This window comes from Anser cygnoides, chromosome 19, assembly GCF_040182565.1.
Source record: "Anser cygnoides isolate HZ-2024a breed goose chromosome 19, Taihu_goose_T2T_genome, whole genome shotgun sequence".
NCBI classification, from domain to species: domain Eukaryota; kingdom Metazoa; phylum Chordata; class Aves; order Anseriformes; family Anatidae; genus Anser; species Anser cygnoides.
The window spans coordinates 12,302,684-12,317,742 of NC_089891.1; the positions used below are offsets into that span (position 1 = coordinate 12,302,684).

Sequence of the window (15,059 nt, forward strand, 5' to 3'; positions counted from 1 at the left end):
TATCCAGCCTCCAGCTAACACGCTACTGACTGAAGCAGCAGGCACTGTGAACCTCAGCTGCCTGTCAAGATACTTAAGGATCCTTGAGATGCGTGGTGACAGTACACTGGCATTTCTCAGCTTTCTTAACCTTCTCGTGACTTGCTGCGTGACCTCCATCACACAGCTGAGCACAGCATCCAGGAAGGAATGGGAAACTCACCTTTCATCTTCAAAAGTTTAATCCAGTCCTTAAAAGCTTCTGTGAAAAGGTAGCTCAGATCTGAATAAGTCATCAGAGTAGATCTCTCCTGTCTACAAAATTGTTTCGCAAGCTCTTCAGCACTGCTTCCACACTTAGTTTGAGAGGAGATCAGCTAATACCAAGACACTGATTTCCTCAGGGTATTTTTGGAAGTACGAGCACAAAAACTAACGTGAAGGTCAGTTCGCTGTCCCTTTGAGTACTACAGACCAAAGGTTGCACCATGTTTAATGACAGAAGGTCATCTTTTGCCTGAAGCAGGCACCACCTTCGCAATACTGTTTCACATCCCATTTACTGTCACGTCATTATGACTTTAAACTCCTCTCTGAGCTTTTCCTGCTCCTCAGTGACTCCTCTATTGTTTGCAGGTCAAGCTCCATCATTTAGTTTGCTGAACTCTCTGGTGATACACTAGAACTCTTTCCACCACCTTCAGTCATTTACAGAAGCAGGTACAAAGCTTTGGAACGAACAGGACAGGTACTCTGGACATTTTTTCTTACAGCATTTAAGACCCGGAGGTCTGGGGTTTGTTACTTTCGACTTTCTGGATTGCAGAGGGATTGGCAAAGAACTGATCTTGTCAGGACTACAGCGGGCTGATTCTGATTTAGCATCTTCTTCCTGTCCGACCAAAAGCAGTTCTGGTGGCCTGGGTCATTCTCTAGGCAAATAAAGGATTAGGAAGTATTTCCTCTGCATTAACTCTGTGTAATCGGTTCTGTCACTGCTTGTAGGGGCAAAATCCGCGTGTTGTCAAACAAATTCTGACACCTAACAACCCCTAACACCACCTAACAACAAGCTAGAGATAGGGAGCCCTGGTTCAAAAGGGACTAGATTGCTCGTTGTAGCAGAGCATTGCATCAAAACGGCACCGGTTCGTTGGCGAAACGAAAACCGGAGACGTGAGCGTGGGAGACGTGCAGGGGGGTGCCGGGGGGGTGCCCCGCTTCTCCCCACCCCGAGCCACTACACACCGAGGGCTGCAGGTGGGTGCCACAAGGAGCCGCACGGACGGCCCCGACCGCCCCACCACAGCCCTGAGCGGCGCCCACGGCTCGCCCCAGCCCCGCAGCAGCCCCCTACCTGAGGCCGCAGCCCCCTACCTGAGGCCGCAGCCCCCTACCTGGGCCGCAGCCCCCTACCTGAGGCCGCTAGCCCCCTGCCTGAGGCCGCAGCCCCCTACCTGAGGCCGCAGCCCCCTACCTGGGCCCGCAGCCCCCTACCTGAGGCCGCAGCCCCCTACCTGGGCCCGCAGCCCCCTACCTGGGCCCGCAGCCCCCTACCTGGGCCCGCAGCCCCCTACCTGGGCCCGCAGCCCCCTACCTGAGGCCCGCAGCCCCCTACCTGGGCCCGCAGCCCCCTACCTGGGCCCGCAGCCCCCTACCTGGGCCCGCAGCCCCCTACCTGGGCCCGCAGCCCCCTACCTGAGCCCGCAGCCCCCTACCCCCCGCGCCCGGCCGGGCCCCGCACCCGCTGCGGGCGCCGGATCCGTCCCCAGAGCCTTGTGGGCACGCGTGACGCTCCATGCCGGCGGGAGCTTCTGGGGGGGCAGAGAAAAGGACGGGACAAGAGGAGAAACGCAGGCGTTAACGGGCAGTAACGGCCCCGTAGCCCCCCCCCCCCACTTCAGGGCCCTGAAGGTGCGAAGGTTTCACGCCCCCGCCCCCGCCCCCACCCCGCACCCTCCGGGCGGAGGCGGAGCCGACCTCTGGGCGGGGCTTACATGCAAATGAGGCGTCGCTAGCCCCGCCCCCCCCCCCGGTAGGTAGTCCCTCCCCCCCCCCATCCCGCCGCGATATGCAAACGAGGCGGGAGGACGGGCCAATGGCGTAGCGAGGGGTCCGGCGGGATGCAAATGAGGCCCGTTAGGTGACGGCCGGCAGGGGGAGGCGGGGCTGCCGCCAGGGGGCGGGGCCGGAGAGGGGCGGGGGGCACCGGGGGGGGCACCGGGGGGGGGCACCGGGGGGGCACCGGGGGGGGCACCGGGGGGGGCACCGGGGGGGCACCGGGGGGGTCATCGGGAGGGGGGGCACCGGGGGAGTTGGGTACAGGCCGATCCCGGTTCTCGGGGGGGCACCGGAGCTGAGTGCCGGGACAGGGGTGCATCGGGGGGGGGGGGGGCACCGGGGGGGGGGGGACACCGGGGGGGGACACCGGGGGGGGGGGATCCCGAGGGGGGGGCACCGGGGGAGTTGGGTACAGGCCGATCCGGGTGCTCGGGGGGCGGGCACCGGAGCTGAGTGCCGGGACAGACCGGGTGCATCGGGGGGGCACGGGGGGGGTACGGGGGGGGGGGGGCACGGGCGAAGATGGAAGAGCGGGGGTCGGGGATGACCGCGAGCACCGGGGGAGTCACCGGGGGAACCGGGGGACTTGGGGGCCGGGCACCGCGATGCCGGGGGTCTGGGGGACGCTGGGGGTGCCGCCGGGGGGCACCGGCGTGGAGCCGGGACGAGCAAGGGTTGGGGTGCCCCGGGCGTACCGGGAGGAGACGGGCGGGATGCTCGGGGACGAGCGGGGTCGGGGCGCACCGGGGACCCCCCCTCCCGCAGCCTCCCGCCCGCACGGGGCCCGCTGCCCCGGCCCAGCCCGGATCGCCCCCCCCCCCCCCCCCCCCGCAGCGCCGCGGCAGCGCTCACCGACGGCACCGGGGCCGGGGCCGGGGCCGGGACCCGCTGCGCACCCGCTCCGCCGCCGCCGCCCCGCGAAGTTTCGATTTTCCGCCGAGCCTCCGCGGTTCCCCCGCGGGACGTCACCGCCACCGCCCCCGGCCCGGTGCGGCCAATCCTCGCCGCGGGACACGGCGGGGGCACGGGGCTCCGGTGGCCGCCTCCCCCCCCCCTCCCCCCGGGGCGGCTCCCGCCGGGCTCCGGCCCCGCCCCCCGCCGCCGCTGCCGGCCGCGCATCTCCCGCGGCACCGGAGCGCCGGGCCCGGGGGGGCCTCGGGGGGCGCCCGGGGCGCGGCTGCAGCCGGGAGCAGTGCAGGCGGGGGGCTCCGGGGGGCTCCGGGGGGGGGGGGGGGGGGGCCGGGCCGTTCCCCGCCGCAGCCCCGCGCCCTCCGCTTCGGCCCGGACCCGGCCGTAGCCGTTCCCGGTCCGCTCCCGGCCGCCGGGCTGGGGGCACGGCGGTGCTGGGCTGCGGGACCGGGACGGGGCCGCCGGGGGTTGGGAGAGGCTCCGGGGGGCGGGGGGGCACCGACTGCCGCCGCGGGACGGGCACGGGGACGCCGGCCCCGCTCACCCCCTTCCAGCCCCGTTTCCCCGCTCTTGTTCCTCCCGGCCCAGCGCGCCCCTTCCCTTTGCCCACCTCCGTGCCCCCCCCCGCAGGCCCTGCTGCTCCTGAGCTGCTCTCCCCCCGCGCCCCGGGCCGTGTGGCCCCTCAGCGGGCCGCCAGGCGCTCGGGGCAGCCGCTCGGTGAGGGGTGCTCGGCCCTGGGGCTGGGGCTCTGCGGGCACGGCCCCGGCCGTGGCATCCCTCCTCCCTCCGTGCCTGAAATTTGGGGCCTGCCTGCCGTCGTGCCCCTGTGCCCCCCCCTCGCCTCGATCCTCTCCGAGCTCCCGTCGGGGTGTGTGGAGCAGCACAGCCAAAGGGCCTGGCTGAGCGAGGCGTGCGGGGAAACTGCCCGAACCCACTCCTCCGGGGTGCTCTCTCCTCATCTGGGGAGAGATGGGCAGGCAGACGGCGTGCGAGCCCTTCCAGCGCTGGAAAAGGCTTCTGTGCTGCCGCTGCGGTGACGAACTAACTCGCTGCCCGGCACCGCTCCGCTGCCCGGCACTGCTCCGCTGCGCAAACGCTGCTCTGGCCACCGGCAGGACCCCCCCTGGCCCTCGCCCCCCGGGCACCGCCACCGTCACCGCACAAACTTTGACCGTGAGGAGCTGTGCGGGAGCACAGCAGGAACTGAAGAACTGGTTTCGGTTTCATTTCTTTGCTTTGTGCTCAGCTGCACCAAGAAATTAGAGCTTAATTCCCCCCCCCACCCCCCAAAAAGTGTCTTTTCCAAAGGAAGACAGAGATGCACGCCAAGTCGTTTGTAATTACTGTTTTATTATGCCCTCCGTACGGGAGGGGGTCGGCCAACTGCCGCTCAGGAGAACTGCTTTGCTGTGGACCCCAGACCCATGCCCCACTGTCTGGCAGCCCCCATTTCACAGCAAGGCAAACAGAGACCGATGGCACGGCAGCTGTCCCCTGGGGTGGCCAGCAGAAGTCTGGCGAGAGGTGGGAGGACAGCCGTAGCCCTGCAGTGCCCAGCTGGGACAGCCCAGCCCTGCTGAGGGGCAGAGTCCGGCAGAAAATCCCACAAACCAAGAGGAATCAGTAAGAAGCAAAATAATCAATGTTGTTTTGTGTTTTTTTAATCATTTCCTGGCAGCCTGAGCTTGAGAACTGCAGCACGGCCTTGGGCGTGCAGGGCAGCTCCAGCATCCTTGAAACTCACGGTGACAAGAGCACGCTCTGTGTCAGAGCTCGAAACGGATCAGAGTAAGAAAAGTTTCCAAAAATAAAACACCCGATTTAAAAAAGGCAGCTGCTCCCAGGATGGGGCCAGCCTGGAATGGAGGGGGGGTGACTCCCGGTGGCAGCGATAGGGACCCTCCAGGTCACTCCCCCGCCTTTGCCGTCTCTCCCCCACGCTGCCGGGCACTGCACAGGGCGTGCAGTCTCCAGGGCCATCGGGAACAGCTGCTCGGGCAAGGAGACGTGGTCCTGAGAAAGCTCCTCTGCCTCACTGGATGAGCCCCGTGGGCAGCAGCGAGCTCTCGCTGGTGCTGGTGCTGTCGAAAGGGGCTGCCCCGCTGCCCCCCGGCCCCGCTCCGCTGCACCGCTCTGAGCAAGGAAGGGGGAAAGCAGGGCAGAGTTAATCCAGTGCTAGTCCCGAATCCAACTTCCCGCAGGCTGGGCTCCTGCTCGCCAGCAGCCCCGGGAGCATCCTGCCGCAGCCGGGCAGCCCGAAGCCTCACCTGCCTCCTCCCAGCTGGGGAAATGTCGGAATCCTTCCAGGTCCGCAGCCAGCAGGGCTCGGAGAACCTGGTCCTGAGGGCAGAGAAACTGCAGCTGGGGAGCCCGGAGCCGGCGGGTTCCCCTCTGCCAGGGGCTCGGAGCTCTCCGGGCAGCCCAGGGCAGCGTGTGCCTGCACAGGAGCTGCAGCCTTTGCCCCCGCCCCGCGTCCCGCAGCTGGACTCGGATGCTGCAGCCTCCACCTCCGTGAGCTGAAGGTGCTACCAAGAGGTGGCCGCATCCTTGCTTTGCACGGGAGATAGGAGCGGTGGCCCTGCTGGCTGGGGCGACCCGAGGGCTCTCCCTGCTGTGGGGAAGGCTGAGCCCACCGGTGCAGACCCTTCCCCTGGCAAGCAGGGCCGGCACGGTGCCGGCTGGGCTGGGGCTGCGCGTGGCCGCCACGTACCTGCAGGCCGCAGAAGGCCAGCGAGATGCCGTGCTTGCGCAGCTCCTGCAGCAGCTCTGCCAGCCCCGCCACCACCGTGTAATCGATGCTGCTGATGCGGTGGCAGTCCAGGATGATGGAGCACGGTGAGGGTGCTGCTGAAAGAACAGCATACGGTCGTTTCCCATTATGAGCACAGAATTAACAAGCACGGGGGGACGCAGCTCTTAGAGCAGGACTCAGCCCTGCGGATCAGGCAGCCCAAAGCTGCATTTGAGCTCAGCCGGGCCACCGCGCGTCCCATCCCTAGCGAGCCACACATGGCTGGAAGGGGCAAGACAATCGCAGGAGTCCCCACCGCAGGGAAGCCGGTCAGTGCCTGCTTAGAGCCACAGCCTGCAGGGCTCATCCCATGCTCGCCTCCCCCAGAAGTGCTCTGGGTGGGCACCAGAGCCCAGCCCAGTCCCCAGCCCAAGCCGGTGGCCGGGGGTGCGGTACCTGACAGAGCGCGGCTGCAGATGACATCCCGGAGGTGCTCGATGGCTGGGAAGTGCAGGCTGCTCCCCGGCTGCACCAGCAGCGTGCCCTGCCCCGACACCTGCACAAGACCCCCGGGGGGGGATGAGCCACAGGGAGCTCAGGGCTGGGGTCTGCCCCGAGCTGGTGCTTGTGCTCCTGTCCTTGCGCTCCTTGAACACGTCCCTGCGCTGTGCCGGTGGCTGGCTGGGGATTCGGGATGGGGCAGCGGCAGGACAGGAGGGCCCCGCGCCACCCCCTGCTGCTCCTGGGGCGCCCTCCCTGCTCCCCACTCCCTGTTGAGCCTGGCCGGCCCCAGCGCACCCACGCGAGGTGAGCAGCCCACCTTCAGCGGGGGCCTGGCGATGGAGTAGAGCAGCAGGACCCCTGAGACCAGCACCCCGGCCACAATGCCGTACTGCACCTCCCAGAAGCACAACAGGAACGTCACGCAGAGGGGGACAAGGTCCAGCCCTGCAAGAGAGACAGCCCCGGGCTTGCCCGTGCACAAAAACCTCTGTGTGCCTGGCTGGTAAAAGTCTGGGGCTTCAGCACCCAATTCTGCACCCCCAGGACCCAAGCCCAGCACAGCTGAGTCTGGGGACAGTGATCGGAGTGAGGGCAGAGCCCTTGTGCTTGGGTCAGCAAAGGCAGAAACCCCAGGCCAGAGGTGCTGGGCGTGCAGCCCCCTGGAAAGGGCTTAGGGTCTGGTATTTCTGGGGTCCTGGCCAACCCCCTCTTGCCATCCCTCACGGGTCCGGGCAGCGCGGCGGCTCGCAGGAGAGCCGAGGCACGGCCGCCCCGCTTGTGCCCTCACTCTTAACCCTCCAGAGCGTCCTGAAGATCCCGGCGTCGAACATGGGGACCACGGCAGAGATGATGACGGCAGCCAGCGCCGCTTTGGGGATGTAGTAGAAGAGCGAGGTGAGGTACGCCAGCGAGAGCAGCACCAGGGCGCCTGCGGGAGGGTGGCAGCGCCTGAGCCGCGGGGCCCCAAGCGTGGGGGGGTCACCGAGGCCGGGAGCGGGTGCTGGGGCTGGGGGGAGAGGAGGCGCAGCCCTACCTGTGACCAGCCCCCCCGCTGGGGTGCAGACGCCCGTCTGCGCGTTCACCGCCGTCCTGAAACACAAGGCGGGCACGCCGTCCCCTCTGCTGCCCGCAGACCCCAGGGACTGCAGCGCACGGGCGGCGGGAGGGAAGCGGCTGCGTGAGCACAGCCCAGGCCCAGTGCGAGCAGCTGGGGACCAGGCCGCGGCCTCCAGGACCCACCGGGCCCGTGCCACCCTTAGCCCGACGTCTCGCGGAGCCCCCTCACGGCACAGCCCCATGAGCATCTCGCAGGCCAGGCCCTGCTCCCCAGCCTGCTACCCACCGGCCGAAGCTTCCTGTGACGGGATACGAGGAGAAGAAGGAGCCCAGGACGTTGGCAAAGCCTGCAGTGGGGAAAAGGAGGGGCTGGGGATGCAGCAGCTCCAGGAGGCGCTGCCCGGGGCCGCGAGGCCGATGTGTGTCACCACTGCCACCTCCATCCCACGTGGGAAATGGGGAGCAGGGCCTGTCCCGCCGCGTGCGCAGGGCTCAGGCTGCTGAGGAAACCCCAGCTAATTGTGCCTGTGATTGCTTCGCACTCTTGAGCTCTGCTCGTCCTGCTTGAGGAGTCCCCTTGCACACAGAGGAGGTCCCCGAGCAGCGACCCCGCAGGGACAGCACCCAGGGCTGGTCCGCAGCATCCACCAGGAAGGGCTGCAGGACACCGCGGTGCTGGGGCCGGATCCCCACCCCCTGCCCTGCTGCTCCAAGCAGCCTCTTACCCATGGCCAGCAGCTCCTGGTTGGGGTCGATCCTGTAGTCGTTCTGCGAGGCTGGAAGAAGAGGCGCAGCATCACCCAGTGCCTCCTGCAGGCTCAGCCCGCCACGCGCACGATGCGGGGGCAGCACCGGGGGCAAACATGGGGCCCCGTCCCGGCACCCCAGGGTGCAGCAGCAGCCCTGGGACAGCGCTCAGCTCCTGCCCAAACCTTGGCCGTACCCAATGCGGGGACCCTCCTACCCCCCCCCCACCGCTGCCCCCATGGGAAGAGGAATGCCCCCAGCCCCCCCAGCCCCTTGTATCCCCACCCCACTCCCGCCAGCAGAAACGCAGGAGCCCAGCGCAGCTGTACCAAAAGCCTTGGCAATCGCAACGGTCTCCACCAGGCCCATGAGTGGGACCACAGCCAGCCCGACTCCCATGTCCTGGAGGGGAGGACAGCGAGCGCTGTAGCAGAGGGACAGGGTTCGACCCGCACCGCAGCCCCCTCCTGCCGCTGCCCGCGGAGGGGCTGCCCCTGCCCCGGGGCACGCGGGTCGCCTGGGTATTTACAAGGATGCTGAGGACCGAGGAAGGCAGCCCTGGGGAGGCCAGCCTTGCCCGGCCAGCCTGGCACCCACCTCCACCATCGTCCCGAAGGGCACGGTGCCGTTGGGCACAGCCTTGGAGAAGGGCGGCAGCCGGCAGGGGGGGAGGCCGCGGGGGATGCTGCCGGTGAGCGTCAGCGGCTGGGAGCCCCTCAGCTGGAAGCAGTAAGCCACCAGGCCAGCAAACAGGACCACGAGGGCGTTGCGTGCTGCAGCGGAGAGAACAACCCTCAAAACGTGCCAGGAGCCTGGGGCGGTGGGCGAGCACGGAACGGGCAGGTACCCAGGCAGCGAGGTCTTCCAGCCTTAGGAAGGGGCAGGCAGGACGGCAGGACCGCCCGGGAGGCTTCGACCTCCCCAACCCACCTCAGGCCTGGGCCCCAGCAGCCTTGAGCTGTCCCTGCCCTGCCCCAGAGGAGGCTGAGGCTGCAGCAGAGGCTGCCAGGGGAAGGCAGGGGATGGAGGCCAACGCACCGGTGGCGCAGGTCCAGACGATCAGGTAGCTGGCCCTGGTGGCCAGCGGCTCCGTGCGGGCGGCAGGGGGCATGCAGCTCTTCATTGCCCGCAGCCCTGCGAGCGTGGCCAGGCAGGCCAGCCCCAGGATGGCGTCCCCAGGCCTGCAACAGCACACGTCAGTGCCGGCCCCTCGCAGGGACGCTGCCCGCACCGCCGGCAAAACGCATCACCTCGCTCCCGATGCTCCCCTTGCAGGGATACCCGAGCTCCCCTTGGACTGTCAAAAAGTGGAAGAGGGCTTGTGACACACAGACAGTCCCAAGGATGTGCCTTTGGGCTGTAAAAATCCTGATTTACCTAACTGGGAGCAGAAAATAGGACAAGCCTGCCCCATCCCTCCTCTCTAGCCATTTGGGAGCCCAAGTGCTTTGACATTTTGAATTTCCAGAACAAACAGAAAAGGCAGAGAACAGGTTCTCATGTCACAGTGCTGGGCAGGGACCAAGAAACCAGTCCGAGTGTGACCGGAGATGTGCTGTGAAGCATCAGGGCCCGAGAGCCTGCAGCTGCAGGGGGGATGAAGCAGGGAAGGCACAGGGATGATGCTGACCTGGTCTCCCCAATCCTCCTCAGCGTTTCATACACCTGCAGGAAAAACTGCCGAGGGATCCCGTGCAGGCCCAGGATGTTCTGTGCGGAGAGATAAAGCCTCGTGAGAGCCCTGCAGTGCCGGTGCTGGGACGGCTCGCAGCGACCCCCCCGAGTTCCCATGCACACGTGGGGACAGCCATTCCCTGGTGCAGCTCCACGTGGGCAGACCCCAGCAATGCTCTGATTTTCTCCCAGGTCCCTGAGATGCCTCAGCTTGCCCTGCACCCCCGAGCACGCACCCGGCTGGGAGGGAGCTCCAGTGAGGTCCTGGCTGCGACCACAGACCTCAGCCAACGCCAGGCCTCTGGTTTCTCACACATCGCCCTGAGTCTGCCTGATTTAGGTTAACCACAAAGGAAGCATTGCAGCTCCAGAGGAGCCAGAGTGCTGCAGGCGCCGGAGGCCAGGGAGGGCCCGGCAGAGCTGCGAGCCCATCACAGCTCCCATCCCGCTCACCCAGCACCTCCTGCCAGCGGCCAAATCAACCCCCCTGCCGTGGTTTCACCGCTGTCCCCATGGCCACCAGCTCTCACCCCTTGCTGGTCACAGGAAGAGGCCGTGTTCAGCTTGGTCTGCTCTGAGCAGAGCGCTCGGGGATGGGGCTCACCAGGGCTGGCAGGGGGACCCCGTCCCCTTCGTGGCTCCTTCCCCTCGCCCCCAGCCCATCGCTAAGCACCTCGGCTTCGCAGCACAGCCAGCTCCAGGAGAGCAGGCGAGAAGCGTGGAGCAGATCAGCAGCCCTTACCTTGACCTGGTTGAAGCTAATGGTGATGGACGCAGCCGATGTGAAGCCTTTTATGACTGGGCAGGAGATGAAGTCCAGCAGGAAACCTGCACGGGACAGGGGGCAGTAAGGACGCTGCTGGGGAGCGGGGCGGGGGGGTTGCACGCACACAGAGCTGTCACAAGCGTTAGCAGGACAACCCCAGCATCTCAGAGAGCACAGAGCAGGGAACAACTCCAGGACACATCCCCAAAACGTGACGGCGCGCGGCAGCAGCAGCATCTCACCGAGGTGCAGGAGCCCCATGGCCAGCTGGATGCAGCCAGCCAGGAAGGTGAGCAGCACGGCATAGGCAGGGTCGTGGAAGGCGTAAGAGGAGACGAGCAGCGACATGATGGCGGTGGGACCCAGCGTCACGTCCTTGGCGGTTCCCAGGAAGCAGTAGACGAAGCAGCCCACGAAGGAGGAATAGAGGCCGTACTGCGCGGGGACAGAGGCGCGCTCAGCACGGTGCAGGGAGCGCAGCCGGAGCTGCCCCCAGCCCGAGCACACGCGGCGCGTCCCCACGCGCGGGGCTGCCCCCGGCCCCCCCCCGGCCCCCCGGCCCCCGGCGGCTGCGGGCTCCCGGCTGCGCCCGGGGTGCGGGCACCCACCTGCGGGGGCAGGCCGGCCACCTCGGCGTACGCCAGCGCCTGCGGCACCACCGTGAGGCCCACGGTCACGCCGGCGATCAGGTCGAGCTGCAGCCAGCCCGGCGAGTAGCGGGGCAGCCAGCCCAGGACCGGCAGCCGCCTCCGCAGCGCCCGGAGCCAGCAGCGCCGCCGGGGCTCGGGGGGACCCCGCGCCCACATGGCTCAGGGCAGGGGCGGCGCCGGCCGGGCTCGGCGGGGGGCTGGCGGCATGCCGGGGGGGCCCGCCCGGTACCGCCCGGTACCGCCCGGTACCGCCCGGTACCGCCGGAGCAGCGCTCGCCGGCGCTCGCCGCCGTCCCGAGGCTCCCGGCCCCGGGGGCAGAGACCACCGGAGCGAGCAGCCCGCGAGCCGCTGCGGGGCCGTGCGGGGCCGGGCGGGGCCGTGCGGGACCCCGGGCGCTCTCCGCTCCCTGCGCGCTGCCGGCAGCTCCCGGTGCATCCGGGAGGGCCCCTCCCGGGCCGGATCTGAGCCGCCCGGGCAGCCTCATGTGACGGGCGGAGGAGGAGCCGGGGCCGCTGCCGGGGCCGCTGCCGGGGCCGCTGCCGGGGCCGCTGCCGGGGCCGATCCCGGTGCCGGTGCCGGTGCCATGCGGCCCTGGGCGCTGCCGCTGCTGCTGGGCGCGCTCCGGCTCGGCGCAGCCCCCGCCCGCAACGCGCTGCTGCTGCTGGGTGAGCGCGGACCCCCCCCCCCGAACCCTCCCCGGTTCCCCCCCCCCCCCCCCCCCGGCCCCGCAGCGGCCCCCCCCTCACCCCGCGCCCCTTCCCCGCAGCGGACGACGGCGGCTTCGAGAGCGGCGCCTACAACAACTCGGCCATCCGCACGCCCGCCCTGGACGCGCTGGCCCGCCGCAGCCTCCTCTTCCAGAACGCCTTCACCGCCGCCAGCAGCTGCTCCCCCAGCCGGGCCAGCATCCTCACCGGGCTGCCCCAGGTGGGCGCCCCCAGCCGCCCCCCACCCCCCCGGTGCCCCGGACCCGCTCCCCGCACCGCAGCCAAGGTCCGGGCGCGGCTGGGTGCTCTGGGGCTGGCGTCGCCCAGCCTCGTGGTCTTCCCCCATCCGCAGCACCAGAACGGGATGTACGGGCTGCACCAGGACGTGCACCACTTCAACTCCTTCGACAGCGTGCGGAGCCTGCCCCAGCTGCTCAGCCAGGCAAACGTCCGCACGGGTACGGAGCCCCCCGGGCCGGTGAAACGGGCGGGGAAACCTCCCCTCCGTGCCCCAGCGCCCGCCGGGCGAGAGAACGGCCCGCGGGTTACACGGCGCCAGCTGGGCCCCTGCCCCTGCTCGGTGCCGCCGGCTGGGTTCTCCCGGCACACCGCGTGGCTGCGTCCCCGCAGGGATAATTGGGAAGAAGCACGTTGGGCCTGGGGCCGTCTACCCCTTTGACTTCGCCTACACGGAGGAGAACAGTTCGGTCCTGCAGGTGGGGAGGAACATCACCCGAATCAAAGAGCTCGTCCGGCGCTTCCTCCAGAGCCAGGACACGAGGTGAGACGGACACGAGGTGAGACGGACACGAGGCGGGATGGACCGTGTGTCCCTGGGACGGGGCTGAGCCACCACGGGGCCCTGAGCACCCTGCCAGGGGACACAGGGGGTGTCTCTGACCGTGGGGGTCTGGGGGGGCAAGGACAGCCCCTCGCTACACCCCCTCCACCCTCTCCCCCGATCTCTAGGCCTTTCTTCCTTTACGTTGCCTTCCACGACCCCCACCGCTGCGGGCACTCCCAGCCCCAATACGGGGCCTTTTGTGAGAAATTTGGCAATGGAGAGAGAGGCATGGGCCGGATCCCTGACTGGAAGCCACAGCTCTACCGCCCAGAGGAAGTGCAGGTGGGGGCTCAGGGGGGGGGTCCCGGGGGCTGCGCAAAGCTCCATCACTGCTGTCAGCATCAACGTGATGGGTGAAGGCTGCCTGGCGTGCCTGTGCCATCCCTCCCCAGGGCCACCATCCCCTTTTTCCATGTAGGTCCCTCCCTTTGTTCCAGACACGCCGGCTGCCCGGGCGGACCTGGCAGCCCAGTACACGACCATTGGGCGCATGGACCAAGGTAGGAGCTGCCGGGCTTGGGCCGGCACCCGTGCACGCAGAGGGCCCTCCCGCAGCCGCCCAGCTCTGCTCTGCCGTCCGCAGGGATCGGGCTGGTCCTGGAGGAGCTGCGGCGCGCTGGCTTCCTCAACAGCACGCTGGTGATCTACACCTCCGACAACGGCATCCCCTTCCCCAGCGGCAGGACCAACCTCTACCGGTCGGGCACGGCCGAGCCCCTGCTGCTCTCCTCCCCGGAGCACACCGGGCGCTGGGGCCAGGTCAGCCCGGCCTTCGCCAGCCTCCTGGGTAAGAGCCCTCGGGGAGGGAGCAGAGCTGTGCCCGAGGGGCACGGCCAATTCCTCGCTCTGCCCGGGCTGGAACTGGGGGTCCCCTCCCCGAGGGCAGCCCGCAGCTCTCAGCATCGCCATGCCAGGCTGTGGGAAGGGAGAGGACAGAGCACAGAGCCGCTGTGCCCTGCAGGGACGTCCCACCAGGGCTGTGCTGCATCCCCTGCACTGCAGCAGCCCCGGCCCCGTGTGGCTGTCGTGTCCCTCCTGCCTCCCGAGCAGCCATGGCGGGAGGGAGCAGCGTGGCCACCGCAGCCCTGGTGGCAGCCCCGGAGACCTTTCGGCCCCCTCTTCAAGCTTCAGTTTGCTCCCGTGGGCAGCAGCCCCCTCCTCTCACTCTTCTCTTCCCCTCCAGATGTCACGCCAACCATTCTGGACTGGTTCTCCATCCCCTACCCTTCCTACAGCTTATTTGGCTCAAAGCGGGTGCAGCTCACAGGAAAATCTCTCCTGCCGGCACTGGAGAAGGAGCAGCCCTGGGCCACCACCTTCAGCAGCCAGAGCCACCACGAGGTGACCATGTACTACCCCATGAGGGCCATCCAGCACCACCAATTCCGCCTCATCCACAACCTCAACTACAAGATGCCCTTTCCCATCGACCAGGACTTCTACGTCTCGCCCACTTTCCAAGACCTGCTCAACCGCACGAGGGCCGGGCGGCCCACCCACTGGAACAAGACGCTGCACCAGTACTACTACAGGGACCGCTGGGAGCTCTTCGACTGCAGCCAGGACCCCACCGAGAGCCACAACCTGGCCCCCGATCCCCGGTACGGCGCCGTCTTCCAGATGCTTCGCACGCAGCTACTCAAGTGGCAGTGGGACACTGGGGACCCCTGGGTGTGCGCCCCCGATGCTGTCCTGGAGGAGAAGCTGAGCCCGCAGTGCCAGCCGCTGCACAACGAGCTGTGAGCGCCCAGTGCATCCCAGTGCTGTCCTGGGGCCGGCCCCGCTCAGCGCCCTGCACTGCCCCTGGGCTGGGCCGGTGCCAGATCCCTGCGTGGGATCCCGAGGCTGCGCTTTCTGCATCACAGTTTCTGTCCCCGAAGCATTAAGGGACCCTCGCGGCTTTACTCTCAGCCAGAGAAGCTGTAAAGCCAAGTTGCTCCTCAATAAAGCCTCTGGAGGAGCGGCCTCCGTTTCTACCTGGAGTTCAGCACGTCCCTGCCAGCACCCTTCCCCTGCTGCAGCTCTCAGCGCTGCGGTCTCTGCGAACCCTTCTGGAGAGCTGTGCGCCCGCTGCTCTCTGGGGAAACGGGCCAGCAGGTCCCAGTGAGCACACCGAAGTGACACGGTTTAATTTGGCGAAACACACAGAGCCTACAGAGTCTCTGAGGTGACCCTCACCCCAGTGACCCAGAACTGGGGGTGTGGAGGGGCCTGGGGACGTGGCCCCAGCTCTGGGGTGGCCACACTGGGCACCCAGCGTAGGGCTGCCCTGGCCTCCCACCTCTCTTCGTGCCCCAGCCCCGGCGACGAACAGGGGGCAGGGGCTGTGGCACCGGCTGCCCCCATCCCAGCGGGTGAGCTCCAGGCTGTCCCTGCCACGCTGGGAAATGGGGCAATGCCTGCAAGGGGCACAGGCACCCGTGTCAGGGA

General features: G+C 68.0%; 3 protein-coding genes across 11 annotated transcripts in view; 1 reads left to right on the forward strand and 2 right to left on the reverse strand.

Moving 5' to 3' along the window:
- The window catches only part of RNF213 (ring finger protein 213), a 53,245-nt gene extending 50,071 nt beyond the window's left edge, over positions 1 to 3,174 (reverse strand). For 2 of the 4 annotated variants that reach the window (XM_066980280.1, XM_066980279.1), the window contains exons 1-3: positions 2,937 to 3,174; positions 1,698 to 1,793; positions 1,437 to 1,448 (exon numbers count right to left, since the gene is read on the reverse strand). In XM_066980280.1, the coding sequence (XP_066836381.1) occupies positions 1,437 to 1,448; positions 1,698 to 1,793; positions 2,937 to 3,159 (331 nt within the window). In that variant the 5' untranslated portion in view covers positions 3,160 to 3,174. Of the gene's footprint in view, positions 1 to 202; positions 1,314 to 1,436; positions 1,449 to 1,697; positions 1,794 to 2,892 lie in introns of those variants that run through there. The other 2 variants (XM_066980281.1, XM_013197926.3) reach the window with 2 other exon arrangements.
- Positions 3,175 to 4,843: 1,669 nt separating this feature from the next.
- SLC26A11 (solute carrier family 26 member 11) lies at positions 4,844 to 11,955 on the reverse strand. Of its 5 annotated transcripts, none has more exons than XM_066980296.1 (16): positions 11,825 to 11,955; positions 10,670 to 10,862; positions 10,404 to 10,489; positions 9,618 to 9,697; positions 9,026 to 9,168; positions 8,585 to 8,760; positions 8,317 to 8,389; positions 7,966 to 8,016; positions 7,527 to 7,587; positions 7,218 to 7,273; positions 6,972 to 7,112; positions 6,501 to 6,628; positions 6,137 to 6,236; positions 5,660 to 5,796; positions 5,217 to 5,289; positions 4,844 to 5,082 (listed from the first exon to the last, which is right to left on the reverse strand). In XM_066980296.1, the coding sequence occupies exons 2-16, from the start codon at positions 10,773 to 10,775 to the stop codon at positions 4,982 to 4,984; spliced, it is 1,512 nt and encodes a 503-aa protein (XP_066836397.1). In that variant the 5' UTR covers positions 10,776 to 10,862; positions 11,825 to 11,955; the 3' UTR covers positions 4,844 to 4,981. The 5 variants fall into 5 exon arrangements, with proteins under 5 accessions (XP_066836397.1, XP_066836396.1, XP_066836395.1 ...); XM_066980295.1 differs by lacking the exon at positions 11,825 to 11,955 and adding an exon at positions 11,036 to 11,375 and having other exon boundaries at positions 5,660 to 5,793; XM_066980294.1 differs by lacking the exon at positions 11,825 to 11,955 and adding an exon at positions 11,036 to 11,375.
- On the forward strand, positions 11,564 to 14,605 carry SGSH (N-sulfoglucosamine sulfohydrolase). 2 transcript variants are annotated; one of them, XM_066980298.1, is made up of 9 exons: positions 11,564 to 11,743; positions 11,845 to 12,005; positions 12,138 to 12,243; positions 12,416 to 12,566; positions 12,755 to 12,911; positions 13,048 to 13,129; positions 13,213 to 13,416; positions 13,813 to 13,970; positions 14,064 to 14,605. In XM_066980298.1, exons 1-9 carry the CDS (start codon positions 11,662 to 11,664, stop codon positions 14,370 to 14,372), a joined length of 1,410 nt encoding a protein of 469 aa, XP_066836399.1. In that variant the 5' UTR covers positions 11,564 to 11,661; the 3' UTR covers positions 14,373 to 14,605. The 2 variants fall into 2 exon arrangements, with proteins under 2 accessions (XP_066836399.1, XP_066836398.1); XM_066980297.1 differs by having other exon boundaries at positions 11,566 to 11,743; positions 13,813 to 14,605.
- Positions 14,606 to 15,059: the final 454 nt, after the last annotated feature.